Here is a 27594-nt window from a genome sequence, read left to right as displayed (position 1 = left end):
ACCAGTATCTGGCAGCAGCAATATAGGAATGTGTTGAAAAGTATCATCTCATACTGCACGGGAGATGGCAATGGTAAACCCCTCCTATATTCTACCGCGAAAACCACATGGCTCTGTGGTTGCCAGGAGTCGACACTGATTCAATGGCACAATCTTTTTTTCATGCCCCTCCAAATTGCCCCTTTCCTCTTTTAATGTTGCTACAGCTTTTCCTATAACTTACAGTAGTAGCCAACCTTCTAGCCTAGCTAATCTAGGATTAGTGCGTATGTGTGGTATGGTAAGAAGATATGGACATAAGTTATGGCTTGGCCTGGCTAGTAAGCTGCCCTGAAACTGTTGGAATAGTATTGCCTTAGAAGTTTCTCTTTTAAAACGCTGGAGTTGACTAGGGCATTTCATGATTGTAAAAACCCTCCCTGTGAAGTCAAGATGGGACAAGCTTCCATAAAAAGAGCCAGGATATATGCTGCTGGGTTTTTGGCTTTCACATTGCTGCTGCTAACGTTACTGCTGTGCAGGATTTTTGTCATATCGCCCTGAACTGCAGCTTTAGTACTTGCCTGCTACTTGGTGGTGTTACTCAATCCAAATAAAAGGCAACTGCTGTTGCTATGCAGTTTTTTGTATTGTGTTTGGGAAGTGGAGCATCTTGTTGCTTAGGAAATATGGTGGCATTTTAGGGAGGTCTGCCACAGTTCAAGAATAACTTAGGATAATTTCTTTTAGCAGATTTTGGTTTTTTAAATTGGGTATGGTGTGTGTGTGTGTGTGTGTGTGTGTGTGTAGAAAACAAACAATTCTGATCTTGTTTCTATCTCCCCCACCCCCCATCTAGAATAAATGCTCAACAAAGTGCTGGAGTCGAATATGTTGAAAGATACCGACAACTGGAGGCAGAAGAACTTGATGCATTAGACAGCAGTTGTCCTCTCTGTGAACCAGGTACCCTCTCCTCCATCTCACTTTAACCTAAAAAGACCTGTTTGTGAAATGTTGGGTTATCGTCCTGTGTGTGAAGAAATGATAATGTAGAGCACGTATGTACAGGTGTATCCTGTTATCTGCGGGATTCTGTTCCCATAGATTTCCGCAGGTAATGGAACTGCGGATAACAGGACATTAAAGCAATGGGAATGGGGGTTTAGGTTTCTAGAAGCTGGAAAAATTGTCCCAAAGTGGCAAATAAAGGGGAAATAAAGTGCCCTACTGTGCTCCTCGTGGGTCTCCAGCTGTCCAGGAATGCCACCCCCCAAGTCCCCAGTCCCCCATTTCCCCCACAGAAAATCACGGTGGAAAAATGTGTTTTTCTGTCGTAATTGGAGCCCATCCTTTACACAATAGGGTTTTGTATCCATTGTGCCACAGGAACAGACAGAAAGCTACCACAGCAGAACTTCTGGTTAGCAGTAGGTGGAGCCCCAAAGCCCCAGTTCCTTTCCTGTCTTGCTTCAGAGAACAGCACAGAGAACTCTTCAAATTGAATGCCCATCTCAGGCCTGTTTACTTTACTTTTACCAAATTCCAAACACCCTTTTTGTTCCTAATTCGACCTTTGGATATTCTATTTGCTTTCTTTGCTTAATTTTATTTGGGCACCCCTCTTTAGTTTTCATAGATCCTACTCAAATGGCAGAAGCCCTCATGAGCTCATTATTGGAGCCCCCTCCCTTTCAGAATCCCCACTAACGGCTCAAACACAAGCCCTACCAAAAGAACGTGCAGCCGTCCTGCTTTCCCAGTTAGTGAAGGTGCACCTCCTTTTCAGCCCCGCCACTACTGTGGCTGTCACTGAGCCCACAATTCAGCCAAACAAAGGCAAGGAGATATACCAAACACTTGGTCCAAGACCTGGTGCTACCTCCAGCTAAACCAAAGAATAAGAAAAGCAAGTTCCGGCTAGCGCATCAGAGTTAACACTGGCTTGTATAGGTAGTCTGCCTTCAACATCAGCAATACTGTATGGGAATTATATAACTGTATGGTAATCAAATCAAATCAAATTTATTACAGTCCATGACCAAAAAAACCCACAAAGGAATAAAAACAATATAATACAATAAAAATATACAACATCAAAAAAAATAAATTACATAAAATTGAGTTACAAGCATGGTAAGGTCATACACAGCTAAGTTTATCTCATCTCATTTTACATGCTGCAGCACAAAATCTTGCAATCCTCTCTGTAACCTCCATGTGGCAATTCCATTAAAAAATAAGAAACATAATAATCATCAGAATAACCTGGTTTGTCTTTTAAAAGAGGTTCTATCCATATAGGGTGAATAGTCCTATAAAAGGCACAGTGTAAAAGGACGTGCGCTACTGACTCTACAACTCCAGCGCTACAAGGGAATAACCGATTCCTTAAGGGAATTTCCTTAAACCTCCCTTCTAACACCGCAGAAGGTAACACATTAAAGTGTGCCTGTGAGAAAGCTCTTCTATGACTTAAAGTGGTCAGGTGTATCAAATATCCTGCTGGCTGGGGGTAGTTTGAAAAACTGCTTAAGGTGTTCTTTGCAGTAATCAAACTTAGGTGTCTTTGTTTCTCCATATCTAGCACTCTTTGCTCGACTATATTTTAGCAGCGTCAGGTGTTAAAGATGACATTTACTAAAGATGACCTGTGAGTTATTTCGTCAGGATGACTGGAATTCATTTTCCAACACTAATGGCACAAGGCCCAAGGCGCGGGCGTGGAGTTAACTTTATGGTAGTTATATAGTTCTTATGATAATTATTTTTATCATAATGGCTTGGCTCAGGGTATTTAAGAGAAGACCAACTTCGTTATGTACCCTGCTGCCTATTAAGGTGATCAAAGGAGGTTAGTCTGTAGATGCCACCAAAACAGAATATGAGGAGATCCAAAAAGGTCTCTCCAAACTGGGGGAGTGGGCGACAAAATGGCAGTTCAAAATGCTGTTGGAGTCTGAGCTGTAGGTGACTGCTCAGGAGAGAGACCTTGGGGTCATGGTGGACAGCTCGTTGAAAGTGTCAACTTGGTGTGCGGCAGCTGTGAAAAAGGCAGATTCCATACTAGGGATCATTAGGAAGGGGACTGAAAATAAAAATGCTAATATCATAATGCCCTTATACAAATCGATGGTGCTGCAACACCTGGAGTATTGCATGCAGTTCTGGTCACCGTACCTTAAAGATGACATTGTAGAACTGGAAAAGGTGTAGAAGAGGGCAACCAAGATGATCTAAACCAACTTCCTGAAGCAACCTTCTTATGAGCAAGGCTACAGCATCTGGGGCTTTTTAGTTTGGAAAAGAGGAGACTACAGGGAGACATGATCGAGGTCTATAAAATCTTGCATGGTGTGGATGGAGAGAGTAGGCAGAGATATTTTTCTTTCTCTCTCACAACAATACAACTGGGGTTGTCCCATGAAACAAGGCCAGGGAACTTAGGACCGACAAAAGGAAGTACATTTACACACAGTGCATCATTAATCTGTGGAATTCTCAGCTATGGGATATGGTGATGGACATTAACTTGGATGGCTTTAAAAGGGACTTGGACAAATACATGGAGGATGGGTTTATCAATGGCTACTAGTCTGATGGCTAAAGGCCATCTCCAGCCTTGGAGACAATATTTCTCTAAATACTGATGCCTAGGTGCTGCCAACAGACTTCTAGGTGCCTGCCAACAAGGCTGTTGGGATGTTTCCAACCCTGCCAGAAATACTTTTTTCCCTAGCAGTTTGAAATCTCTTCTAGCCTTGGTCAAAGCATGCAGAGCTGTTGATGTCTCCATACTGACATCTCTGAACTTGCCACAGGGTGGGTAGAGTTGCCAGCCGGTGTTGTAGCGTTGTGACAGAATGCTATGAAGGCTGTGAGTTTTCCCCCCAAGGAATTTGTTTAGAAACCTGGCTGGAAAGCCTTGCAAAGAAAGGGCAAAGTTAGTTCTCACGAAGGTGTACAGTCTAGCAAAGGTTGAGCACTTTTACATCCCATTACTTTGGTGGGAAAAAGTGAATAATAGTGGCTGACTCCCAGACCAATGCTGCCCTGGCGCTACAGGGGAGGGATAATTGTAGCTGGTCCCTCCTTCACTCCACAACCCATGGAGCTTTCCAAAAATTCGTCCCTGAGGATTTTGCTGTTCTGAAGACCCTTCCCAGCAGTTGTTGAGTAGTTCTAAAGGGTGGCATATATAAAAGGTAACATTTGGGTGGAAAGGATCTGTGTGGCTTGTCCCTGCTCATAATATATCAGTGCTACAAATGCTGTGGCAACGTAATGCAGTGTAAGCCATATAAGTAACTTGCACACCACTGCTGTAACATACAAAGGACACCTTGCAGTGCTCCCATCCCCTTGTACATAGGAAGCCTCAAACTGGGAAGAAGAGCTGGCCTGTGGTAACAAGCGCAAATTGTCTCCTTTGCTAAGCAGGGTCCACTTTGCTTTATGTTCGGATGGGAGCTGTAAGATGGGAGCTGTAAGGAGCTGTAAGCCCCTGGTGGTGCAGTGGTAAAACTGCTGCCCTGTAACCAGAAGGTTACAAGTTCGATCCTGACCAGGGGCTCAAGGTTGACTCAGCCTTCCATCCTTCTGAGGTCGGTAAAATGAGTACCCAGAATGTTGGGGGGCAATATGCTAAATCATTGTAAACCGCTTAGAGAGCTTCCAGCTATAGAGTGGTATATAAATGTAAGTGCTATATACTCCTTAATCGATGGGGCCATAGTTCAGTTTTAGAGCATCTGCTTTGCATGCACAGGGTCCCAGGTTCACTGCCTGGCATCTCCAGGTAGGGCTGGGAGAAGCTCCTGCACCTTGGAGAGCCATTCAGTGGTCCCTCTAATTTTGTTTTCATCTGTGTGTGGAATGAGTTTTGTTCTGGGCGGCAGTATCAAGGCAGTGTGTGTGCACCTGCATTCAGAGTGGGGCCTTCCTGATTCAACCTGAGCGGGATCTAAATTGAACTGAGTGGACATCCAAAAACTTGTGAGCGTGCGCAAGTGCGCATGTCTTAGAGGGAACAGTGGAGCCACTGCCTGTCGATGTAGACAGTATTGAGTGAGATGGACCGATAACCTGACTTGGCATAAGACAGTTTCTGTGTTCCTAGAATAGTGACTGACTTAATGCCTCCTAGTGAATTATGTCAGAGGTGAAGTTTAAATCTGGCATGTTGGCTTGGAGAACCATTCTACAAAGTGTTCTCCGAAACCGACTCAGTGAAGTGTTAACCGCTATGCGTAGCACCTGGAGTAATGCTGTCATGCTAGCATAAGGACACAGTGCATGGTGGCTGCACAAAGGAATTCATCTCTGCCCCAGACTAGTCCTTGCACTAGCGAAACGCCTTCAGCTACATGAGTAGTTCAGATAGTTCCTTTTCTGTAACCAGTAGTTCAGCTTTCTGGAGCAGTGCAACCTTGCTGCAAGTGCTACTGTGGATCTCTCCCCCCCCCCAATTGTTCTATTTCCATTTTTCTCTTAAATAATAACTGTACGGAGATCCGAACTGCAGGGGGAGGGAAGGTTAAGCCCCTCTTTACCACAGTCCCGTTTATGCTTGCTCCCTGTCTCTGGAAAAAATGAAAATTAAAGTGCACCCACTTTCAGTGGGAGACTGAAGTGATGAAATTGTTAGAATTCTGCACAAAACCACTTCAGGTACAGTCCTGAAGGGTACTGACAGGGATAAGCCACATTAAAAAAAGCCCAACTTCTTCCATGTAAAATGGAGTTTCCCTTCCTGTAGTGGTCTACTGTGGTCAGGGGCGTAGCTATAATTGAGCGAAAGGGTTCAAAGAACACGGGCCCCCAGCTCCTGAGGGCCCTCCAGCTGCACCCCTCCCTATTTTCTTCATTATCTCCCTCACTCTGGGGGGCCGCCAGAGAGAGGGATGAACACAGGCCCCCTCTCGCCTAGCTGCGCCCCTGACTGTGGTACAGCCCAAGAATTTTACCAGCTCATCCTGGATTGCCTCAGCCAAAACAATGCAACCGCTCTGGTTAGGCACAATATTAATTTTCTCCATTGACATCAACAGGACTCTTTGTTTTTTAATTTATATTTATATTTATATTTATATTTATATTTATATTTATATTTATTTATTTATATGCCACTTTTCAGCACTGGAGTCTTTTCCTAGGTGGCTCACAAGATTGACTTAAAAGTGTTTATCCTTGTTCCTGAAGTCTTTTTTTAAAAGTTCTGTATTTTATTTGAAAGCACCTAAAAAACCTCTGTGTGTGTCTGTTCAGTTGTGAAACTGATTATTTTCTGCTTGCTATTTATACCCCCCCCCCGGGGTTTATGGATCGTAATAAAGGAGGTGGGTACTTACTAAAAATATACAGTACCCGGGAGCAGCCAGAGTAAGTGCTTTGTCAGTGTAACCCCTTCCACTTCTGCAAGGATCCATGTTTACAGAGCACTTAGTCTGGATGTCATCAATCTGTATCTTTTATTGGTAAATGTATATATACACATTTACCCAAAATGTGAGACTTGAGTTTGCTCCCCCCCCCATAATTTACACCATTGAACGCAGCCATAGGTTGAGTTCAGACTTAGCACAAAACTATGGTTTTGCTAGCCCCCAGCATGATTTGAGCTTCCAGGTGTACTGGGCACTTTCTAGATTACACGCTACAACAGTGTCACTATGTATCTAAGTGTGTTTCTGTATTACCACAGTGCCTGTGCTGACAGCAAGGTGCTGTTCGCATATCTGATGCCTTCTTTTGGGTTTCATCTTTGCATTTCAGTGCTACAAAGTTGCGTTTGCGTTGCAAAAAAAAAGAAAGCTGTATTTTGCCATTTTAGGAGGGCAGTCCTGCTGATTCCACAGTGTAATGTGGTGGGTTCATTCAGCAGTTTGACGCTTCAGTATCTTAATCTCCTCTCAGCTTTTGAAACAATTCTTAAAAAGAAAAGAAAAGAAATTCCTGGGTGCTCTTGTGCAAAGCCTCAATGATGAATCAGTGCAATTTCCTTTTTATTTGCTTTTCGCTCCCTTCCCTGTTAATGTTTAAACCCATTTTGCTTATTGCTTTTTATATTTCCTTCTGTTCTTCCTTTCCTCTTCCAGCCTCTGCCAGTGAGTTTTAAAAATGAGTTTAAAAACCAATTGTCAGCCATTGCAAGGAATAGTTAAGCTAGAAAAGACTGCTCTCCCTGCTGATGGCTTTGCACAAAGCCACCAAGGGGGAGAAGAAAATATTGTTGTCACCCCCCACCTCTTCTGCAACCCCATTGGCCCAAAATGGGGCAGTAGGAGGGCATGAAGAGCACATCTTACAACCAATATGAATGCTCCCTGCCTGGGAAAACACGTTGTTATGGGTGGCAATACAAATGGCTACAGCTGTACCATGAACTATGCAGCAAATGGCTTCCACCCTTTACGTTTTGAATATAATTGTGCCAAGCTAAAACATTTTAAGCCACCTCCAACCGCTGTATAGCGCTCACAGTCTGGAAAGTGCCCCAGTGTACAGCAGGCGAAACTAAGTTTCAGATTTGCATGTCTGCTTTTGTTTCCTCTCAACTTCACTGCAGCAGCCCTCTTCAAGCAGAGCAAATGACCCTAAATGCAGTTGGTTATCTTCTCTGAATTCAGGCAGAACAGCAAGCTACAGATAGTTTGTACCTAGCAATTTCCATCTGTGTTTCCAGATCCCGGTTTGTATGTTCCAAGCAAACCATGGTTTGGGGCAGGCTTAGGTTCACACACAGTGTGAAACCATGTTTTAACGCAACAAGCCATGGTTTTGCATTATGTCTGAACTTTGTCACTGTCAGACCCAGAAGCACTTGCTAAATCTGAAATCCCTTATTTTCCAACTTGAGAACTGGCTGCAGGCTTGAGGCCAAACATGTCCTGTAAGTTGGACCAGTTGCAACTTTGTATTTCCTTAGCATTTCACAGAATAGAAGCATCCACATGGTAACTGTATCTCTCCTACTACCATGTAGATATGGAGGGCCCTTCCTGTTATGGTGTTCTGTGATAACTACTCAAGGGCTCATAGTTGAAATGGAGTAGGCCTTTATATCCTCATCTCAATCTAGGGAAAATAACATTTGTAAGACATGCTGTAAAAATATCTGGCAAACTCCTCTGCTGCTGCTTCAGCTGTCAAATCCAATCTGTATTCTGTAATAACTGAAGCATTATATCAGCAAAAGTAAAGGAAGGGGGTGGGGGGGGGAATTGTTCCAAAAAAGCCCATACTTTACCCCCAGAAAACAGATTCTGCAAAAAAAAAAAAGCCCAAACCCATGAATAATGCTAGTTCAGCCAATGTGTGGAAATCTGATTAAATGCTGATTCAAAGTGTATGTTCCCCCAAACAATTCCATGAGCGTGTGAAGGAAAATGTTCTATAGAATAGAAGGGATCCAGATTATTTATAGCATGCCATGAACAAGAGTAAGCAAAATGCAGTAGGCTTATTTAGAATAGACAGCATCATTTTAGTGAACAGACCAAAACTGCATAGTGCAAGCAAGCTATGCCATCCCCTAGAGAGGAAGGGGTGAGGGAGAGAATTCTATATACATGTGCCTGGGAGTAAGTCTCACTGAATGTTGTGGGGCTAGTTTCTGAATTAGTCCCCTGATAACTGAGCAAAGAGGCACCTTTTTAAAAGTGGTGGTTCTCTTTATTGAGCAGGAGGAGAGCAATTGGCCCTATCCAGCCCCAGCACAGATTGTGAGCCCTCTGGGGGCAGGGATCCATCTTTATTTATTTTTATTTCTCTTTGTCAACCGCTTTGGGAACTTTTGTTGAAAAGTTATATAAACATCCATCATTATCCCAAATCATCTAGGGACCCAAGGATGGGAACTCCTGGATTAAATACGTCGACAAAAAAGTGCCCTCAATCAATTTGACAGCTTTTTTTTTTTTTTTAAGTTGAACTACATTAATACAAGAACATACAGAACCTCTGAGTGCATGCGCCATCTTGGAAGAAGCACTCCCCCCTTCTTGTCTGCATACAGGATTATGCCTCTTTGAAGGTGGTGCCTGCTGAGATATGTGTATACATCATTTTAAAAGCAAAGGATCTCATCAGTAGTATTCATAATGCAGAGTGAGCAGCTAAAGCTCAAATGACTGATAGACTAAGATTTCTGTATAGTACAGAGAAACCTCGATTTACCAAACCCTGATATTTCAGATTTTGAATTCTCTGGACAGAATCCATGGAACCAGAAGTGTAGCCATTTTGTTTCTTCATTCTGCTTTTGACCGCTGTGCTGTACATATGCTGTGTGACCTAGTGCAGAAAAATAGCTTTGTGTTCCAAAGACTGTTTTGTATGGAATGTACGAACTTTCACACCTTAGTGTACTGCTTTCCTTTTATTATTATTATTTATTTATTATTAAAACTTTTATACCGCCCTTCCAAAAGGCTCAGGGCGGTTTACATTAAAACACCATTAAAATCAATTAACCATTAAAACAAAAATTATAAAACATAAAACAATAATTAACAATTAAAAACATCATAAAACAACAATTAAATATTCAGAACTATTTAAAAACAAATTTTAAAAAGCTGAAAAAGCCTGGTTGAAGAGGTGTGTTTTCAGGTGTTTTCTGAAAATTGTGAGAGATGGGGAGGATCGTATCCCAGCAGGGAGCGCATTCCACAATCTCGGGGCAGCAGCCGAGAAGGCCCTTCTCTGTGTAGCCACCGAACGAGTTGGTGGCAACTGGAGACGGACCTCCTCAAGTGACCTCAACGGCCGGTGGGGCTCATAGCGAAGAAGACGCTCTCTTAAATACCCAGGGCCTAAGCTGTTTAGGGCTTTATAAGTTATAACTAGCACTTTGTATTTTGCCCGGAAACCTATTGGCAGTCAGTGTAACTCTATCAATAAAGGAGTAATATGGTCTCTCCGAGATGACCCAGAGACCAACCTGGCTGCCTTATTCTGAACCAACTGAAGTTTCCGGACTGCATACAAAGGCAGCCCCACGTAGAGCGCTTACAGAAGTCCAGTCTGGAGGTTACCAACAAATGTACCACTGTTTTGAGGTACCACTGTCTTTTACCTTTCCAAACAATCTTTTGATTTTCCAAACAATCACCTAACCTGGACTGACCTTTTATATTTGTTCTGAAAAGCCCAAACTCATTACTAATGAGTAATGAGTTTTATTTTGCTTTTATTTTATTTACTTTTGTGAACTGCCCAGAGTCTTTGGAGTCAGGCGGGTGTGTGTGTGTGTGTGTGTGTGTGTGTGTGTGTGTGTAGAGAGAGAGAGAGACTTACTCCTTCCAGGACTGAATACTCATTTCCTCAAGTACAGTGTGAAGGGGGCACACAGGATCCCTAAAGATTATCTTTAACCAGTAGTTTATCACTTTGTATATGGTTGTAACAGCCAACACAAGTCTGCAAAGAACAGAAGGGTCCAAGGCAGGGAGTACCAGCAAAGATTGTAAGAATCTATTTTGGACCATTTTTAAAGACATTATATTTCTCAAAGTCCAAAGTTGTGTTTCATAAAGAAATGAATTTATTTGTATATAGCTCTAGTGCTGGAGCTACCAGATGACCACCCATAGTTCTATAGAAGTGTAAAATGCCTGCAGGTGTGTTAGCAGTTTTCTCCTTTTGTACCTTCTACATGGTGTGACCAACTTCCATTCTGGGAGAATGCCACTGAGGCAGGGAAGGAGGGCTTGAACAAAAAGACTGGGAAGTTTCTCAGCTTGAAAAATACTTCCTCAGGGCAGTCGCAACTGCTCTCCTTCTGAGGGGAAAGGTGTCTAAAACACTCTAGTTCTCTCACCATCCATTTCACACCTTGGTGTTTTCTGAGGAGCCGTGCCTCTGCTGGAGACATGACTCCTGTGCAGGTAAGATACTTGATCAGCTTAGTAGCCAACAAGATTAGAACCCAGGTCTCCCACTTGGCAGATAGCATAAGCATTGACCTTGCAGGCCTAGCTGAGTGCCTCTTGTATTGGAACTCTCAGCGCCATCATATGGTACCACACTGCTGATCTCATCTTTTGGAATTGTTCATTGTAGATTATGCTGGCTCTGCCAACATTGGCATAACACTTAAAAAAAATTTTTTTTTTGCCTATACTTGCAGCTCCATTTCAACTGCCTCAGCTTGAACCCACTCCTGTGACTTCTATATCAGTTGGCAAATACAAATATCCTGACTTGCCCATATCAAAATACAAGGAAGAGGTAAATGGATGTCTGTTTGAGTCTTTGTAGAGCTATGTAGTGATGTCTTGTTCTCTCCCTGCTATCTCTCATCAGAGAGAGAAAGTTATGTAGGTGTCCTGGGAGAGAGTTCTAATGCCTGATGTATGTACACATCACGCAGCAAATTGTGGTAGTAGCCTGAACTGGAAGATTGCAGGTGGGCAATCTCATCTCTGCATGCTCCCTGCACAGGAGGGAGTAGGCTAGGCTAGAAGCTTTATCCCTGGTATAATAGATCTTACCTGTGGGGAGATATTGTGCAGAAACATTCAAAATTGGCATCACGCACCTGAATGTTAAACACATTGTACTCGACTGCCTGCCTTGGGATTCTTCCACTTATGTGCTGCATGTATAGATGAAGCCCAGGCGTTTGGGGTAGCAAGGGATTATGGGTAGAGTTATTGAATAGGACAAGAAAGCTTGGGACAGCTGAAGAAGCAAAGATAATGGGTTGGGAAATAAGGGCTGAAAGCATGAAGCAAGGCCATGGAGAACTTTATTTTTTTAATAATAATAATAATAATAATAATAATAATAATAATAATAATTTGATTTCTATACTGCCCTTCCAAAAATGGCTCAGGGCGGTTTACAAACTTTAAAGGCAAGAACAAGTAGTTTGTGTTGGAAAGGAGGGGGCTAATATAGGAAGGGAAGGCAGAAGAGAAGGCTTTTAACATACATATTATCAGTCAATTGAAATAGGAGTCATTCTGGAACTCTTGAAAGTGAAGGGAACTGATGAAAGTATACATTAAGTTAAATGCATAGTTTTGGCCGTGCGTCGTCCCCCCTTCGACTTACATACTTACTCTGCAGGGGCAATTAGGACTCCAGTGTGCGGAAAGGAGGTATTTAACCTCTTGCCACTGTGCCATGGTCCCAGCAAAAATTATGCTTCTGAAGCTCCTATTAGTCCCTGAAGGGAGGCCCTCTCATTGGTATCTCTTGGTAACTTCTAGGATGCATAGCAACTTGGAATGGGGGCTGGGTGTTGTTGTGGCTGCAGCACAAGGGGAGGAGAGCTGGTCTTGTGGTAGCAAGCATGACTTGTCTCCTTAGCTAAGCAGGGTCTGCCCTGGTTGCATATGAAAGGGAGACTTGATGTGTGAGCACTGTAAGAGATTCCCCTCAGGGGAGGGAGCCTCTCTGGGAAGAGCATCTAGGTTCCAAGCTCCCTCCCTGGCAGCATCTCCAAGACAGGACAAGATACATATTTTTTAATAGGACAAAAAATTTTTATTGAACCAACAAACTACCAAAGCATACTGTACGTTACCAAAGCACAATTATATACGAAGTGGTTGTTTGTACATCATATATCTACAAAGATTTACAAACAAGAAAGAGCTGAGAGAGATTCCTGCCTGCAACCTTGTTCTCCCTATTCTTCTAATATTAAGTTGGAGGGGGGAAACCCATCCAATCAGGGCTGAAGTGTGCATTGAGCATAACAGTGGAGCTTGGCGTTTAGAGGATAATGCAATGCAAAGAGAAAAGTGGGTTAGGAATTTTATTCTAAAGATTTGGCCAGCAATCCCTCTGGCGTGCCTTAAATGATTTCTGTTTTTAAAATTTCTTTTTGGTTAGATCATTTCCCTGATAGAAAGCAACTCTGTGGTAGTCGTACATGGAGCTACGGGTAGTGGCAAAAGCACTCAGCTTCCCCAGTATGTCTTGGATCACTGTGCACAGTGCTCTGCCTACTGCAACATCGTTGTTACTCAGCCTAGGAAGATTGGCGCCAGCAGCATTGCGAGGTGGATTAGCAAGCAGCGATCATGGCCTCTTGGTGAACTTCTGGGCTACCAGGTATAGTAATGGCCTATGCCAGTGAATCTCAAACTTGGGTCCTCAGGTGTTATTGGACTTCAACTCCCATAATCCTCAAGCAAAGGCCACTGAGGCTGGGGATTATGGGAGTTGAAGTCCAATAACACCTGAGGACCCAAGTTTGAGAATCCCTGGCCTATGCAAACCTAGCATATACTTCTATTTCCGTGTAAGCTCTGAATTCTGGTGTTTTTCCCACTGCAAAGTCAGAGAGAAAATTGGGTTTTTAGAGTAATAAATATTTTGATCTTGCAGATAAATGTTGTTTTTAATTAAATGGCCCGGTTATGCCTTTTAATTGGAATTCTTTAGAGTTATTGTGGACCATTATACTTAATGTACTTAAAATAACAAATCTGGATTAGGATCTTGACACTACTGGAAAGAAGATGCTAAAGGAAATTATTGATTTGATTTAGATACTGCCCGATTGACCAATGTCCTCCAAAGCAGTTTAGAAACATCAAAACCAAAATCTAAAATAACACAAAGCAGAGATCAAGATAATCAGTAATTACGAATGTAATTCTCATTTAAACGGGAAGGCTGGGCTTGAGCCTGGTGCCTAAATATATACAGAGAAGTCGCCAGGTAGTTCTCCCCGTTGGGAATTTTCTCTGGTAAGATATACCCTTCTATTATAGCAGAGTGCACAGAGGCAAAACACAGCAGAGTCTGCCCAGGCATGCGTTCACAGCCAGTTCATAGTTTCAAATCAATATGAGGAGTCTTTATTGGAGAACTCCATTCTAGATAGGAAAGTGGAGAGATAGGATCTCTAGTTTAGCTAGCTAGTGGGATGCAGAAAGATGCCATCTGCATCTCTGTGCACACATGGTGCAGAGAGAGAGAGGCGAGCGTGTGTGATAGGGAGAAGAAAAAGGAAGTGAGGAAGAGGCAGGCAGGCAGGAAGTCCTCGAGAGTAGCAATCTACATATCAAAGGGATAGTGTCAGAGCAGTAGATAGAAGGGATGACCAATGTCTTGACCCCTCTAGCCCTCTGACTCACTAATCTGCCCCCCTCTGTCACTGAGGCATGAGGCAGCGCAGATCCTTCACTTCCAACACTCCTTAGGGGAGGGCGTTCCGTAGACAGGGTGTGGGGTGCACTACTGAGAAGGCTCTGTCTTGGTAGCTGCCTGTTGCACCGTGTGAACAGTGGCACCCAGAAGAGAGCCTCTGAAGATGACTTCAAAGAACATATCGAAGAAGACCCAGGTCCGAAGTCATTTAGGGCTTTAAAGGTCAGTACCAGCACTTTGAATTGAGCCCAGAAAGTGACTGGCAAGCAGTACAGTGGTGAGTCCTGGTGGCCAGACCTGATGAGCAGCTTTGCTGCCCTGTTCTCCCTCAGCTGAGGTTTCTAGACTATCTTCAAAGGTAGCCCATGAGCCACCTAGTGGCGCAGCGGGGAAATGCTTGACTCACAAGCAGAAGGTTGCCAGATCGAATCCCCACTGGTACTATATCGGGCAGCAACGATATAGGAAGATGGTGAAAGGCCTCATCTCAGACTGTGCGGGAGGAGGCAATGGTAAATCCTTCCTGGATTCTACCAAAAGACAACCACAGGGCTCTCTGGTCACCAGGATTCGAAATTGACTTGATGGCACACTTTAGCTTTAGCCCCATGTACAATGCGTTGCAGTAATCCAAGTGGAAGGCTACTAGATGGCTGTTTCTAGGCTGTCTCTGTCCAGATAGGGCCATGGTTAGTATGTTGGTGGAAGCAGATAAAAGGTGCTCTGTGTCACTGAGGTAACTTGAACCTTGGGTCACAAGGATGGCTCTATGAGCATCCCCAAACTATGAACCTGCTCCTTCAGGGAGAGTACAACTCCATCTTGTACTCCAATGGAGTACAACTCCATCTCCATCTTGCTAGAGCAAGTTAAACACTGTCTAGCCACATATCAACAGCACCTCTGTCCTGTGAAATCTACCCCCCCCCTTTTTTTTGCTGTGTTTGAAGCGGTGGACCAAGTGGTACATAGGAAGCTGCCTTCTACTGAGTCAGACTCTTGGTCCATTTAGCTCCGTATTGTCTACCTGCAACCTTGGAGAAGCCACTGCCAGTCTGGGTAGAGTCTACCCAGACTGGCAGTGGCTTCTCCAAGGTTGCAGGCAAGTGTCTTTCTCAGCCCTATCTTGGAGATGCCAGGGAGGGAACTTGGAGCCTTCTGCATGCAAGCATGCAGGTGCTCTTCCCAGAGCAGTCCCATCCCCTAAGGGGAATATTTTACTATGCTCACACACATAGTCTCCCATTCAAATGCAAACCAGGGCAGATCCTGCTTAACAAAGGGGACAATTCCTGCTTGCTACCACAAAACCAAATGGGAAGATATGATAAAATATATACAATATCATAACCAGAGCAGTATTATTGTACCCTTATGCTGGCCCTTGCATTGTTTCTGGACTGGTTTTAGGACTCTTTAGAAAGGACCATAATGTGAGCTCTTTCATTGAGCACATGATGACCATTTCAGTTCCAAGGCTGCTTTTTGCGGGGCAATGTTGCCTTGGTCCTCATTCAGATGAACAAGATTGCATGGCATGTTGCCTTTCAATCCAGACTACTCGTGTGTGAGGGAGAAATGTGGGTTTCCGCTGATTACCCTGGTTATTTGAATATTATAGATATTCATAACTTCTGTGGGGTGTCTTCTAAATGGATTTGAACCAGGGTGGATTTGATTTAAATCAAACTGATTTAAATCACAATTTAAATCACGATTTAAATCACTAGCAGGGTGGATAAAAATCAAAAAAATCCGATTTAAATCAAAAAAATCCGGTTTGATTTAAATCAAATCCACCCTGATTTGAACTAACAGTGTTGTTTCTGATGCTTTTTAGGTTAGCTTAGAAAAAGTTGCATCAAAGGACACAAGATTGATCTATATGACAACTGGCGTTCTCCTTCAGAAAGTAGTTGGGGCCAAAAGTCTTTCAGAGTTCACTCATATCTTCATAGATGAGGTAAGTTTTTTGAGGGCGGGGTGGGATAGAAAACAACAACACCGCTACCTTCTTGGGAGACACGTAAACTGTATGGGGCCTGCTGCCGCCTGCATAAAACCCTTGCTCTGTCCTTTGTAACATGTGTTGGAACCTCTAATGCTTTTGTGCATTGAGAAATATAGCATCCATCACTTCCTCGTGTGGGTGAAAATATGTCCTCTCTGGGGGAATGCTTGGGTAATCACTTTCTCTGAGATAAAAGATGAAAAGTATGCAACAGTAGCCTTCATTCAATGTGTTCATAGAATAAAGCACCACATGTTCCCCAGATAATTCTTATATAATAGCCACATTTCTTCAGACTGGAAATCACGGTTTTCAAATTAAGAGTTGAACTAGCTGTATTCACAACTTTTTAAAAAAGTTACTATGTGCTGGAGACAAAAGGGCACATGAAGCCCCCCCCCCTTTTTTTAAAAAATTACTATTGGTTTTCATTTGGTTTCGTTTTTAAAAGTAGAAGTCAATTTGGTAGAATATTTCAAAAACCTCATGTAAGGGGTTTTCAAATTTGGGTTCCCAAATGTACTGGAACACAACTCCCATCATTCCCCTCGTATTCCCATATGATGGTGGGGGCTGATGGGAGCTGTAGTCCAGCAGTATCTGGGGAACTGCAAGATGGAAAATTGTTTGGTACAAGGTGTACAAAACTTGGAAGATCTCCAAGTTGGAGAACCCCAGCCTTATTAACTTCTAGACATGCTCACAGTTAACAGTTGAACCTCTGAATTCTTTTGTAGTTGTAATCTCAATGGACACTATTGTTAACACTTATTGTTTAATATTTATATTCTGCTCTTCCTCCAAGGAGCACAGAGTGATGTATATGGTTGTGTTTATTTTTGCAACAATCCAGTGAGGTTGGTTAAGCTGAGAGATAAGTGACGGACCCAGAGTCACCAAATGGGTTTCATGGCTGAATGGGGATTAGGACTCAAGTCTCCTCAGTCCTAGTCCAACACCCTAACCTCTACACTACACTGGATGTAGGGTGCGATACAACCACATGCCAACACTACTTCTGAAATAGCGTAAATGCAACTTGCTGTGTTATGTGGCAGCAGGATTACTGTTAATTGAAGGGAACTGGTTGCACCAAGGGACCCATACTTCTAGACAGAGATGCTGCTTGAATTCTAAAGATTGCTTTGTGGTCCATTGTGATGTACATTAAGAAACTTTCCCATATTGTTGCTTGACTGGACTTCTGGGAGACAAAAATAAGAGTAACAGTGGATGAGCATGTCCTGCTAGATGCAGTAAATCTTGCAAACAAAGCAAACCTGATGGTTGCTTGTCCAACCACTTACATAAAAATCTTACTAGATTAGGCAGCTTGCTACACTGATTAAGTGCCTTCAAGTCGGTGTCGACTTTTAGCGACCACATAGATAGATTCTCTCCAAGATGATCTGCCTTCAATTTGGCCTTTAAGGTCTCTCAGTGGTGCATTCATTGCTGTCGTAACTGTGTCCATCCACCTTGCTGCTGGTTGTCCTCTTCTCTTTCCTTCAATCTTTCCCAGAATTATGGACTTCTCAAAGGAGCTGGATCTTCGCATAATGTGTCTGAAGTAAGATAGTTATCCATGTGGTTTTCTTGGTAAAATACAGGAGTGGTATACCATTGCCTCCTCTTGCGCAGTATGAAATGATGCCTTTGTCGTTTCCACTGAAGTGATTGTCTGCCTCCAGCACCTTCCTATATTGCTGCTGCCCAATTTGAGTGCCCACTTGCTTTAGCTGGGCAACTGGGATGACCTTCGTGCTTTGGGTCAGTGTTTCTCAACCATCGGTCCGTGGACCGGTGCCGGTCCGCAAGGCATTAGGTACCGGTCCGTGAGGCATCAGTAATAACACCCCCCCCAAAAAAAAACCAATTTTGGGCCAGCGGGGGCCAGTGGGAGCTCTCAGGAGCTCATTTCCAGGCAGCCCTCATTGCTGGATAATGTTCATTTCGCTTCCTTGAAATGAACATTATCCAGCAGTGAGGGCTGCCTGGAAATGAGCTCCTGAGAGCTGTCCGAAATTGTTTTTTGGGGGTGCCAGGGTGTGGGGTTGGGGGTGAGGGGGCAATCCCCTTACTAACGGCTGGTCCGGGAAACCGCACACAAATAATGTACTGGTCCATGACTCCAAAAATGTTGAGAAACACTGCTTTGGGTGACCCTACTGGGAATATACCTCCTGGCATACTTCGCTCATCCCTCCCAGGAACACCCCACCACCACGATGAGGCAGCATAGCAGGACCTGCTACACTATCCAATTGTTAACGTGAGGGTGGGAAAGTAACTTGCCTACGGAGCAAGAGGTTGCTGGTTCAAATCCCAGCTGGTATGTTTTCCAGACTATCGGAAACACCTTTCGGGCAGCAGCGGTTTAGGAAAATGCTGAAAGGCATCATCTCATATTGCACAGGAGATGGCAATGGTAAACCCTTTCTGTAGTCTACTAAGGAAGACCACAGGGCTCTGTGGTCGCCAGGAGTCGCCACTGACTCGACGGCACAGCTTTACCGTTTTAATATATTATAGTGAAGTTCTTAATATATCTCCACCTTAAATCTCTTTGTAGCCTCCCCTCCCCTTATCTTCCTGCCCTTGGTTCCTGTTACATGCCTGCTTGTGATATTTGCTCCTCCAGTTTTACTCCTGTCATCTACTCCCTGGAACCTCCTTGCTGAATATATATGTGATTCAATCTATTATCTCTACTGTGCAGTCTAACTCTAACTCTACTGTGCAGTCCTTCCTTGCTCCTAGGCTTCATCCTCCAGTTGAAACACAGTCTAGCCTTGTATACTGAAACAAAGCTTAAATCCATATAATTGCTTCTCCATTTCCTCCCAAGTCTCTGTTTGTACCCTCTTATGCCTAAATTTATTATACGATATTGTGACGAGGGAAGGGTTATTTTTCCATTTGGGAAAAATCAAGATCTGCTTTGATATATTAATCATCGCAGCCTAAATATACTCTGCTGCAGGGCTGCACAAGTTTGGCCCTTTCCCCATCATCCCTGACTATGGCCAGGGATGATGGGAACTATAGTCAAAAAACTCTGGAAGGCTGGAGTTATACAGCCCTGCCCTACTGTCTTTCACTCCATGCAAGGGCAATCAGTTGGTCTTGCGTTTTTAAGAGTTCTAGTTACTGAAAGACTTGTATCCACTCTTTTTAAAAGGTTAACTTCTTTAGTTTTAGCATAGATCATCCCTGCAGTTTCCCCCTTCTGTGTAAGTCTAGATTATTACCTTTTCATTACTCTTCCTAATATACTTCTTCCTTGAAAGGTAATGTCCAGAACTGTACAAATAATGGAGTCGTCCCTCTTGGATCTGAGATGCTGTCTCAGTTGTTACCCTTCAAGTTCCTTTCCAAAAGTGTCAGATTAGACATTTTCTTCTACTAGTTTTGCAGAGCCAGAATATTGTGTTCAGGAGTTTGTCACAGCTGACAGCAGCAGAGCTGAGAAGGACCTTGTGGACAAGGTGCTGTTGAACACTGTTAAGTGTGTTTGACATTGCTTTCTTGGCTTTTATTATTACAGCTCATGATGTTCCTACCTTGGCATTCAAAAACAGCTATCTTTGGAAAACATGGTAACCGTGTAAAAGACCTCTGGTCATCCACAGCTGTGGCCCTCAGCGTTTTTAATGTTGTTTATCCACTTCGCCATTGTTTGACTAGTCTCGTCCAGTATCTGCCCCCAGCTTTCTGAATGTGTGTAAATGGACACACCTCATTATTTCCTTAAATGTTGCTGCTTCCAACTGTTCATCCCACCCTTGGATTTCTTTGAATGTTAAATATCTGTGTTACTAGTTTTTTTTAAAAAAATCAACTGAGCAAACAAAGCCTAGCTGTCTAGGCCTCGACAAATTGCTTAATGATCTGTGGGAGGTGGCAGGGCTGGGGCTGGAGTTTCTTCAGTCAGCAACAAATTTAAACTGACAAAATGGAAGCACAGAGAAGAGAATGAAAAGATGGGCATAAAAATGGGTGGAAGAGGTGGGATGGGGGTTCGAAGAACTGTGATTGGGCGTAAGAAATGGTTATGCTGGTGCTCTGCGTGTCTCATCAGAAAATCCACCCCATATTTTGTCAAAGTCCTCTGAAACACTTGTATCCAGGTGGACCTCGTTATCCACGCAGGTTCCTTTCCTGCCCGTTTTTGCAGATAATGAGACCTTAAGTCAATGGCAATTGGGGGCAGGTTAGTTCCTGGAGGGGGAGAAAACCCCAATTAAAACAACAGAAATGGGAGAAATAACATACTGTGCCATGCTCAGTGTTCCCTCTAATTTTTTTCACCTGTGTGCAGAATGAGTTTTGCTCTGGGTGGCAGTATAAAGGCAGTCTGTGCTCACCTGCATTCAGAGTAGAGGCTTCCTGCAACCTGAGCGGGACCTAAAATTAACTGAGCGGACATTAAAAAAAATATTTTTTTGCACATGCACACACTTTAGAGCAAGCCTGTTCAATTTAGGCCCCCCCCCAGCTGTTTTTGGACTACAACTCCCAGAATTCCCAGCCACAGTGGCCAATAGCCAGGGATTATGGGAGTTGTAGGCCAACATCTGCAGGAGGGCCAAAGTTGAGCAGGCCTGCCTTAGAGGGAAACATTGCTCTGCAGATCTCCATCTGTCCAGCAATGCCCCCCCACCAAAAAAAACCTTGCACTGATGTCCCACAAAAAATCATGGGTAATTTTTTTAAAGGAAAGAACCACGAAATGGCTCCGATGAGCAAAATGGTGGCCAGAAATGACCTTGGAGATCATTCCCGGCCACCTAGGAACCATGGATAGCCAATTTTAATGCTTTTTAAACCTACATATACAGAGGCTGGGTGCACATGGTCTGAAACCATGGCTGCTGGGATCGCATATAGCTAGGTCCAGCTGTATCACCATTTTCATTCTACAAAACTCTTTCTTCCATGAACGGCATATGTGGCAAATTGGACATGCGAATGGATCTATTGGCAGCACAGATTGCATGGCTTTGGACAAGGTTTTCAGTTAAACTATGGTTATAAGAACAAGGAGGTCCATGCAGTCTTACACACTTCTCGCCTCTTGTGCATGAATTCTCACCTTCCCTTTCTGGAGCTAACTGTGGTGTAGACTTAATAGTGGTGATGTTAATTGTAACTAGGGTTGCAAATGAGACTGCAATCCTTTGCAAACTGTCTTTTGAACCTAACCATGGTTAATGCTGAAGATGCAGATGTAACTTTGCACTGTGTTTAGCCCCACAAATGGAAGGTATATGGTTTTCGCATGGAGGGTAGAGGATGTTTGAGTCTGACATACTCCTTGTCTCAGCTGTGGTTAAGCAATTGGTAACGTTACTTTTTCTACTGGACACCGAAATTAAAATACATTCCACTTGGTTAGCTCTGTCATCTTTCTGATCATTTTCAGGTACATGAGCGTACTGAAGAAATGGATTTCTTGCTTTTGGTGGTTCGTAAACTATTGCGCACCAATTCAAGATTTGTGAAGGTAAGTTTGAATTAATTTTGTGTCTGTGAAGTGTGGGATAATGCTGGTCTAGAAAATTCAGTAGTACAAGTAATTGCTAGTACTGCAGTTCCAGCAGCTGGAATGGCTTTTAATCCAGTCTAAAAGCAAGTCTATTCATAACAGCCTTTTGGCAGGAGTAGGGTAGACAATAGTGGTATACAGAAACAAGAGTTTTTGGAATAATAGTATACACAAAGAACAACTGAAAACCTGACTACCAGCCTGTCTTCAGCCACGTCTCTTTCCCCAAGCCCTCTGATTCTTATTTGCCTGTTCTGGGTTTTTTTAACCACCAGCCAGTGTTTCACCACATCTTCTGTCTCTGGTCCCTTGGTCTTTGTGTGTCTGCTGATACTGGACCCTTCTGACAACTTGTTGAGTGGTAGTGTTGAACAAGGTGATAAATTTAGAAACCTTAGGGGGAATAAACACCTTTCTCTGCCAACCACTTGAATGAATTCCTTCCTATGCCAACTATTCCATCCACTGTGATGGAGGTATCATTCCCAAAAAGTATTTGAGTACTTGGGCATATCCTCTTCCCCATGACCAGAACTCTGATGGGGATCTTGATATATATATAGAGAGAAACTGGGGAAGTAGCCAAAAGAGGGTGTTGTGGTAATAGGAGAGTTCAGTTATCCTCATGTTGACTGAGTAAATCTGCACATTTCTAGAAATGATAATTGATTGTGCTTTAGAACAGCCACTTGTGGAGCTGACGTGAGGGAAGACAAACCTTAATTAAATACTAAGCTTTGCCAGAGGTCAGGTGTTGCTCAGTTCAGGAATCTGTGTATTATTTTGCTCCCCTTGGGACTAACAGCAGTTTTGAGGGGTAATTTGGATCGGTAAAAAAGCATGCGGGAGGAGTTTAAATACCATCCTTCAGCACCACTATTCGAATCAAACCTGATCTCCAATGCCCGCAAAAGAGAGAGAAAGATATCAGAACATACTGTGTCTCTCCTGAACCACGTGTAGTTTGGGCCTAATAGGCCAAATCAGTTATGACTGACGATCCACGGTGAATGAGGCTGCTATCTTCATTGACTGTTCTCCCCTCTTCTTTCCTCCATCACTGTGCATGAGAGGGGCAGCTCAAAACTGACACTGGCCAGGATGCTCACTGGAATGAAAAATGCTTCCCTCCAACTTCCAGTCACATGACCCATCATCCTTTGAAATCTCACACGTAGGAACTTCTTCAAAGTACCTCAGATAGTCAGCTTGTCACTATGTATTGTTTGATTCCTGGTGTGGTGTGCATGTGTACAAAACGACTTCTGGCCATGTACATGCACAAATTGCAAGTGAGTTGGAAGAGTTTGCTGCAGACCTATTGGGGTGAACTCTACCCTCTTCCAGTTTTGCAGCTGCCATTTTATTTATTGCACTTTATATCCCGCTTTTCTTTCGAGGAGCCATATTTGACAACTGTTCGTCGTGCCTCCCCGTCTCTGTTAACACTGGTCATAAAAAGTTAAAAGAGCTAAAAGGGGGGAAGCAACTCTGAATCCAGTTTGCTCAGTTGCAGGGAGGTTGAATAGCCCCATCCTGGTTGCTTTTTTGAAAATAATTGATCTGTCAAGCTCAGTCCACCGCATCCTTGCTCCTCTCTTTCCTGCTTCCCTTTCCATGGCTTTCACTCTGCCATCTGGTGCTGAATTTCTCTCCTGCTCCAGCTAAAAAGGGCATCACAGCTATATTCTAGCCATTAAAGCCAGGAGACGCAGCTGGGGTTGCCCTGAAGTGATTTTTGCACATCAGGCAAGATATACTTCAGTTGGAGTGCTTCTTCAGTATGTGTGCTGTCTCTCCTGGCATTAATAATGCTCCTCTGGGGTATCCACCAACTTTCAGGGTGTCCCTTGTGAAACTCTGGATTTTTACAAAAACTCTTTCCTGCATCCATACAATAGTGGCAATAATGAATCGGATTTAACAGTTTTGCCAGGATAAAAAGACAGTGAAGGACCGAGAGGCCTCCCCCGCCCACATCTTCATTTATTTCTGTTTGATAATTACATAGGAAGCTGCCATATACTGAGTCAGACCATTGGTCTGTCTAGCTCAGTATTGTCTATTCTACACTGATTGGCAGCAGCTCTCCAGAGTTTCAGGCAGGTATCTTTCTCAGCTGTACCTGGAGAGTTTACACACACGACTTCTACTCTAAATCTACTTCAGAGGAGAGTGTGTGCGTTCATACACCAGACAAACTTACCCTGAAGTCCTTTTGAGGTTCTTTGACCCACTCCACACAAATTGGGTTTTGTGATGCAAATTCTAGCTTAACTCAACGTATTTCCACTTTTTAAAAATGCTGGTTTTAAACGGCTTTTTCTGAAAATCCCAGAGCAAATAGGGAGAGGCACTGACATTTAATCTTCCATTCACTGATCTCTGTGTTTAGAGCAGACCCACTGAAATAACAGTACAGTGACTGACTGACTGATTGATTGATTAAGTGCCATCAAGTCGGTGTCGACTCTTAGCGACCACATAGATAGATTCTCTCCAGGTTGATCTGTCTTCAACTTGGCCTTTAAGGTCTCTCAGTGGTGCATTCACTGCTGTTGTAATCGAGTCCATCCGCCTTGCTGCTGGTCGTCCTCTTCTTCTCTTTCCTTCAACTTTCCCCAGCATTATAGACTTCTCAAGGGAGCTGTGTCTTTGCATAATGTGTCCAAAGTATGATAGTTTGAGCCTGGTCATTTGTGCCTCTAGTGAAAATTCTGGATTGATTTGTTCTATGATCCATTTGTTTGTTTTCTTGGCTATCCATGGTATCCTCAAAAGTCTTCTCCAGCACCAAAGTTCAAAACCGTCAATGCTTTTTCTGTCTTGCTTCTTCAAAGTCCAGCTTTTGCATCCATAGAGTGTCACAGGAAAAACTATTGTCCGAACGATTCTAATCTTTGTATATGTAGACACGTCATGGTATCTAAATATCCTTTCCAAGGCCTTCATTGCAACCCTACCAAGTGCTAGTCTGCGGTGTATTTCTTGACTGCTGGATCCTCTCCTGTTGATGGTTGATCCTAAAAGGCAGAAGCTATCCATCACTTCAATGTCTTCATTGTCAATTCTGAGGCTGGTTGCTGTACCCATTGTCATTACTTTAGTTTTCCTTACATTTAATTGTAGTCCCATTTTTTCACTGTGCTCCTTGACTTTCGTTACTAGAGCTTACAGATCATCCACATTCTCGGCTATCAGAGTGGTGTCATCAGCATAGCGCAGGTTATTGATGTTTCTTCCTCCAACTTTAAAACGATGCTCATCTTCTTCCAATCCACCTTCTCTCAGTATATGTTCAGCATATAAATTGAATAAAGAAGAAGAAAGTATACAGCCTTGTCTTACTCCTTTGCCAATCTGGAACCAGTCTGTTTCACCATGTTCCATCTGGACTGTGGCTTCCTGCCCTGTGTATAGGTTTCTTATGAGAACAATGAGATGTTCTGGGACACCCATTTTCCTAAGGGTATTTCACAACTTGACATGGTTGATGCAATCGAAGGCTTTTCTGTAGTCAATGAAGTACATACTGACTTCTTTCGTGTATTCTTTGGCTTTCTCAACTATCCAGCGTGCATCAACAATGATATCCCTTGTTCCTCTGCCTTTTGAAACCAGCTTGAACATCTGGCATTTCCCTTTTCACATAGGTCTCTAATCTGCGTTGGATGATCTTGAGCATTATTTTGCTAGCATGTGAAATTAAGAATATTGTGTGATGGTTTGCACAATCTGTTAATTCTTCTTTCTTTAGAATGGTTATGTAGACTGACCTCTTCCAATCTGTACAGTAGGACCTATATTTGCGGATCCGGCACCTGAGGTCGGGTAACTGGCACCTGACCTCAGTATATGTCGGGGGGGAAGGGCAACTAAAAGGTTAAATCCACATGTTCGCAGATCAGGGGATGGCTGGAAATGACCTCCGGCCACCATTTCATTTCTGGCCTCCAGTTTGATCACTGGAGCCATTTTGTGGCTCATTTTCGAAGAAAGAACTGCTTTAAAATTGTGTTTTTTCCACCATAAAATGGTGGAGTGGAGACTTGGGGGGGGGCATTGCTGGAATGCTGGGGTCCTGTGGAGCACAGTAGGGCACTTTATTTTTGTTTTTTTGCTCATTTTTTTGCAATTTTCCATGCCCTTCAGAACCTAACCTGCCATCCCATTCACTTAATGCCTTGGTATTCGTGGTTTCTTTATGTACGGCACTAGCTAAGAACAGAATCCCTATGAATACTGAGGTCCTCCTGTATTTAAATTACAGTGCAAGCCTATTCATGTCTACTCATGAAGCAAATCCCACTAAATGCAGTGGGCTTACTCTCAGGTAAGGGTATAGGATTTGCATATTCTTGACTTTTTGCAACAGAACCTTCCAAATTATTATATCCATTTAAGTGGGGTGTGTTGCCATTGGGAGTGTGGCTGTTGGGATGGGTGTGGCTATTGGGATGGGTGTGGTTATGGGAGCTTTCCTGGAGAACTCCTGCACTTCTGAATTTGCGGCTACACCACTGGATACATTGATTCTATATAGAATCTGCTTCCAGTCCTCCTTAGCTGTGTCTGAAAAGCTTAATATGCTATATAAATAACTAGACAAGCTGATAAGAGACTTTCAGATCCTGGAAATGAAGTCCTTGAGGCTCAGTGGCCTCAGGCACTCGGCTGACATAGGCAGTCGACACTCTAGTACAGGGCTGCTCAACTTCGGCCCTCTTGCAGATGTCGGCCTACAACTCCCATAATCCCTGGCTGTTGGCCACTGTGGCTGGGGATTATGGGAGTTGTAGTCCAAAAATAGCCAGGGGCGGGGCTAAGTTGAGCAGGCCTGCTCTAGTGGGTATGGCTGTGTGGAAAGGAATGTGAAAAAGGGCGGCAGGTGTTTTTGTAGCCTGGTAATGCACTTGGGGCACTGCATTCACCCCGCAGGGATCACATGGTGCTCACAAATGTGTCATTTGAAAGCAGCTGCCACATTTCTGATTATGAGGTGTTACTAAATCAGTGCTACCCATGCATGCTGTTCTCTTCAACAGGTAATTCTGATGTCCGCGACAATCAACTGTCAAGAGTTTGCCGACTACTTTGCCATTCCAGTACGCAACAGACTACATCCAGCCTATGTGTTCAAAGTGGAAGGCAGGCCCCATGCCATTGAAGAATACTACCTTGATGACCTGAAGCATATTTTCAGTAATATCAGGGTATGGACAACTTTAGTTTCTCTCCATCATGAGGTGCCTAAATTACTTGGGGTATTGAAGGTAATAAGATTGGGTTAGTGCAGGGTAGGCAACCTTGGCCATCATTTTGACAGCTGTTGAACTACAACTCCCGTCCTCCCCAGCCGCAATTCACTGTAGTTCAGCAACAGCTGGAGTACGAAGGTTGCCTAGGCCTTGGTTAAATCAAGAATGGACAGACTTCATGCTTTGGGGATCTACTCTTGACCTACTTCGTGAAGGAGAGACGTCTTATGAGATCACTGTATTCGTGTGTGAGTGAACAGGGAGTGAGCAAGCGAGTGGCAGGGAGGGGGCGGGAGAGAGTGGGTGGTTGACACTGAGCAATAAAACAGGGGCTGTGGCGGGCGGCAAGGAGAGCAACAAAGCCCTAGCGCACAGATGATCTGTGTGGGTTCAGCTAGTTTTATATATATTTAACTAATTTCCTTGGCAAAATGCACTCAGAATGGTATACAGTGTAATAGAGTATAATACAGTATACAGTATAATAATAATAATTATTATTTAATAATAATTTAATAATAATAATAATAAATTAAAACACAGTTAAAAACAATACAGAGGTGAGTTTGAAAAACCAGGAGCAACAGGTTAATTATGGTCCAAAAACAACCAGTCAGGCACCTCGTGCTTGGTTGAAGAGGAATGTCTTCCAATTCTGGAGAAAGGCAGCTAGGGAGGGGACCTGT

The 27594-nt window shown here is 43.4% G+C and overlaps 1 protein-coding gene across 2 annotated transcripts in view; it reads left to right on the top strand.

The window, feature by feature from the left end:
* The first annotated feature begins 842 nt into the window (after positions 1–842).
* Positions 843–27594, top strand: part of TDRD9 (tudor domain containing 9) — a 99105-nt gene continuing 72353 nt past the window's right edge. Inside the window, exons 1-5 of one of the 2 annotated variants that reach the window (XM_053282528.1) lie at positions 843–945; positions 11111–11211; positions 15932–16054; positions 21528–21608; positions 26696–26863. In XM_053282528.1, the coding sequence (XP_053138503.1) occupies positions 15977–16054; positions 21528–21608; positions 26696–26863 (327 nt within the window). In that variant the 5' untranslated portion in view covers positions 843–945; positions 11111–11211; positions 15932–15976. Of the gene's footprint in view, positions 946–11110; positions 11212–12916; positions 13048–15931; positions 16055–21527; positions 21609–26695; positions 26864–27594 lie in introns of those variants that run through there. The other variant, XM_053282525.1, reaches the window with a different exon arrangement.

This window comes from Hemicordylus capensis, chromosome 1, assembly GCF_027244095.1.
Source record: "Hemicordylus capensis ecotype Gifberg chromosome 1, rHemCap1.1.pri, whole genome shotgun sequence".
Classification (NCBI taxonomy): domain Eukaryota; kingdom Metazoa; phylum Chordata; class Lepidosauria; order Squamata; family Cordylidae; genus Hemicordylus; species Hemicordylus capensis.
This window is presented reverse-complemented; position numbering and strand designations above follow the sequence as displayed.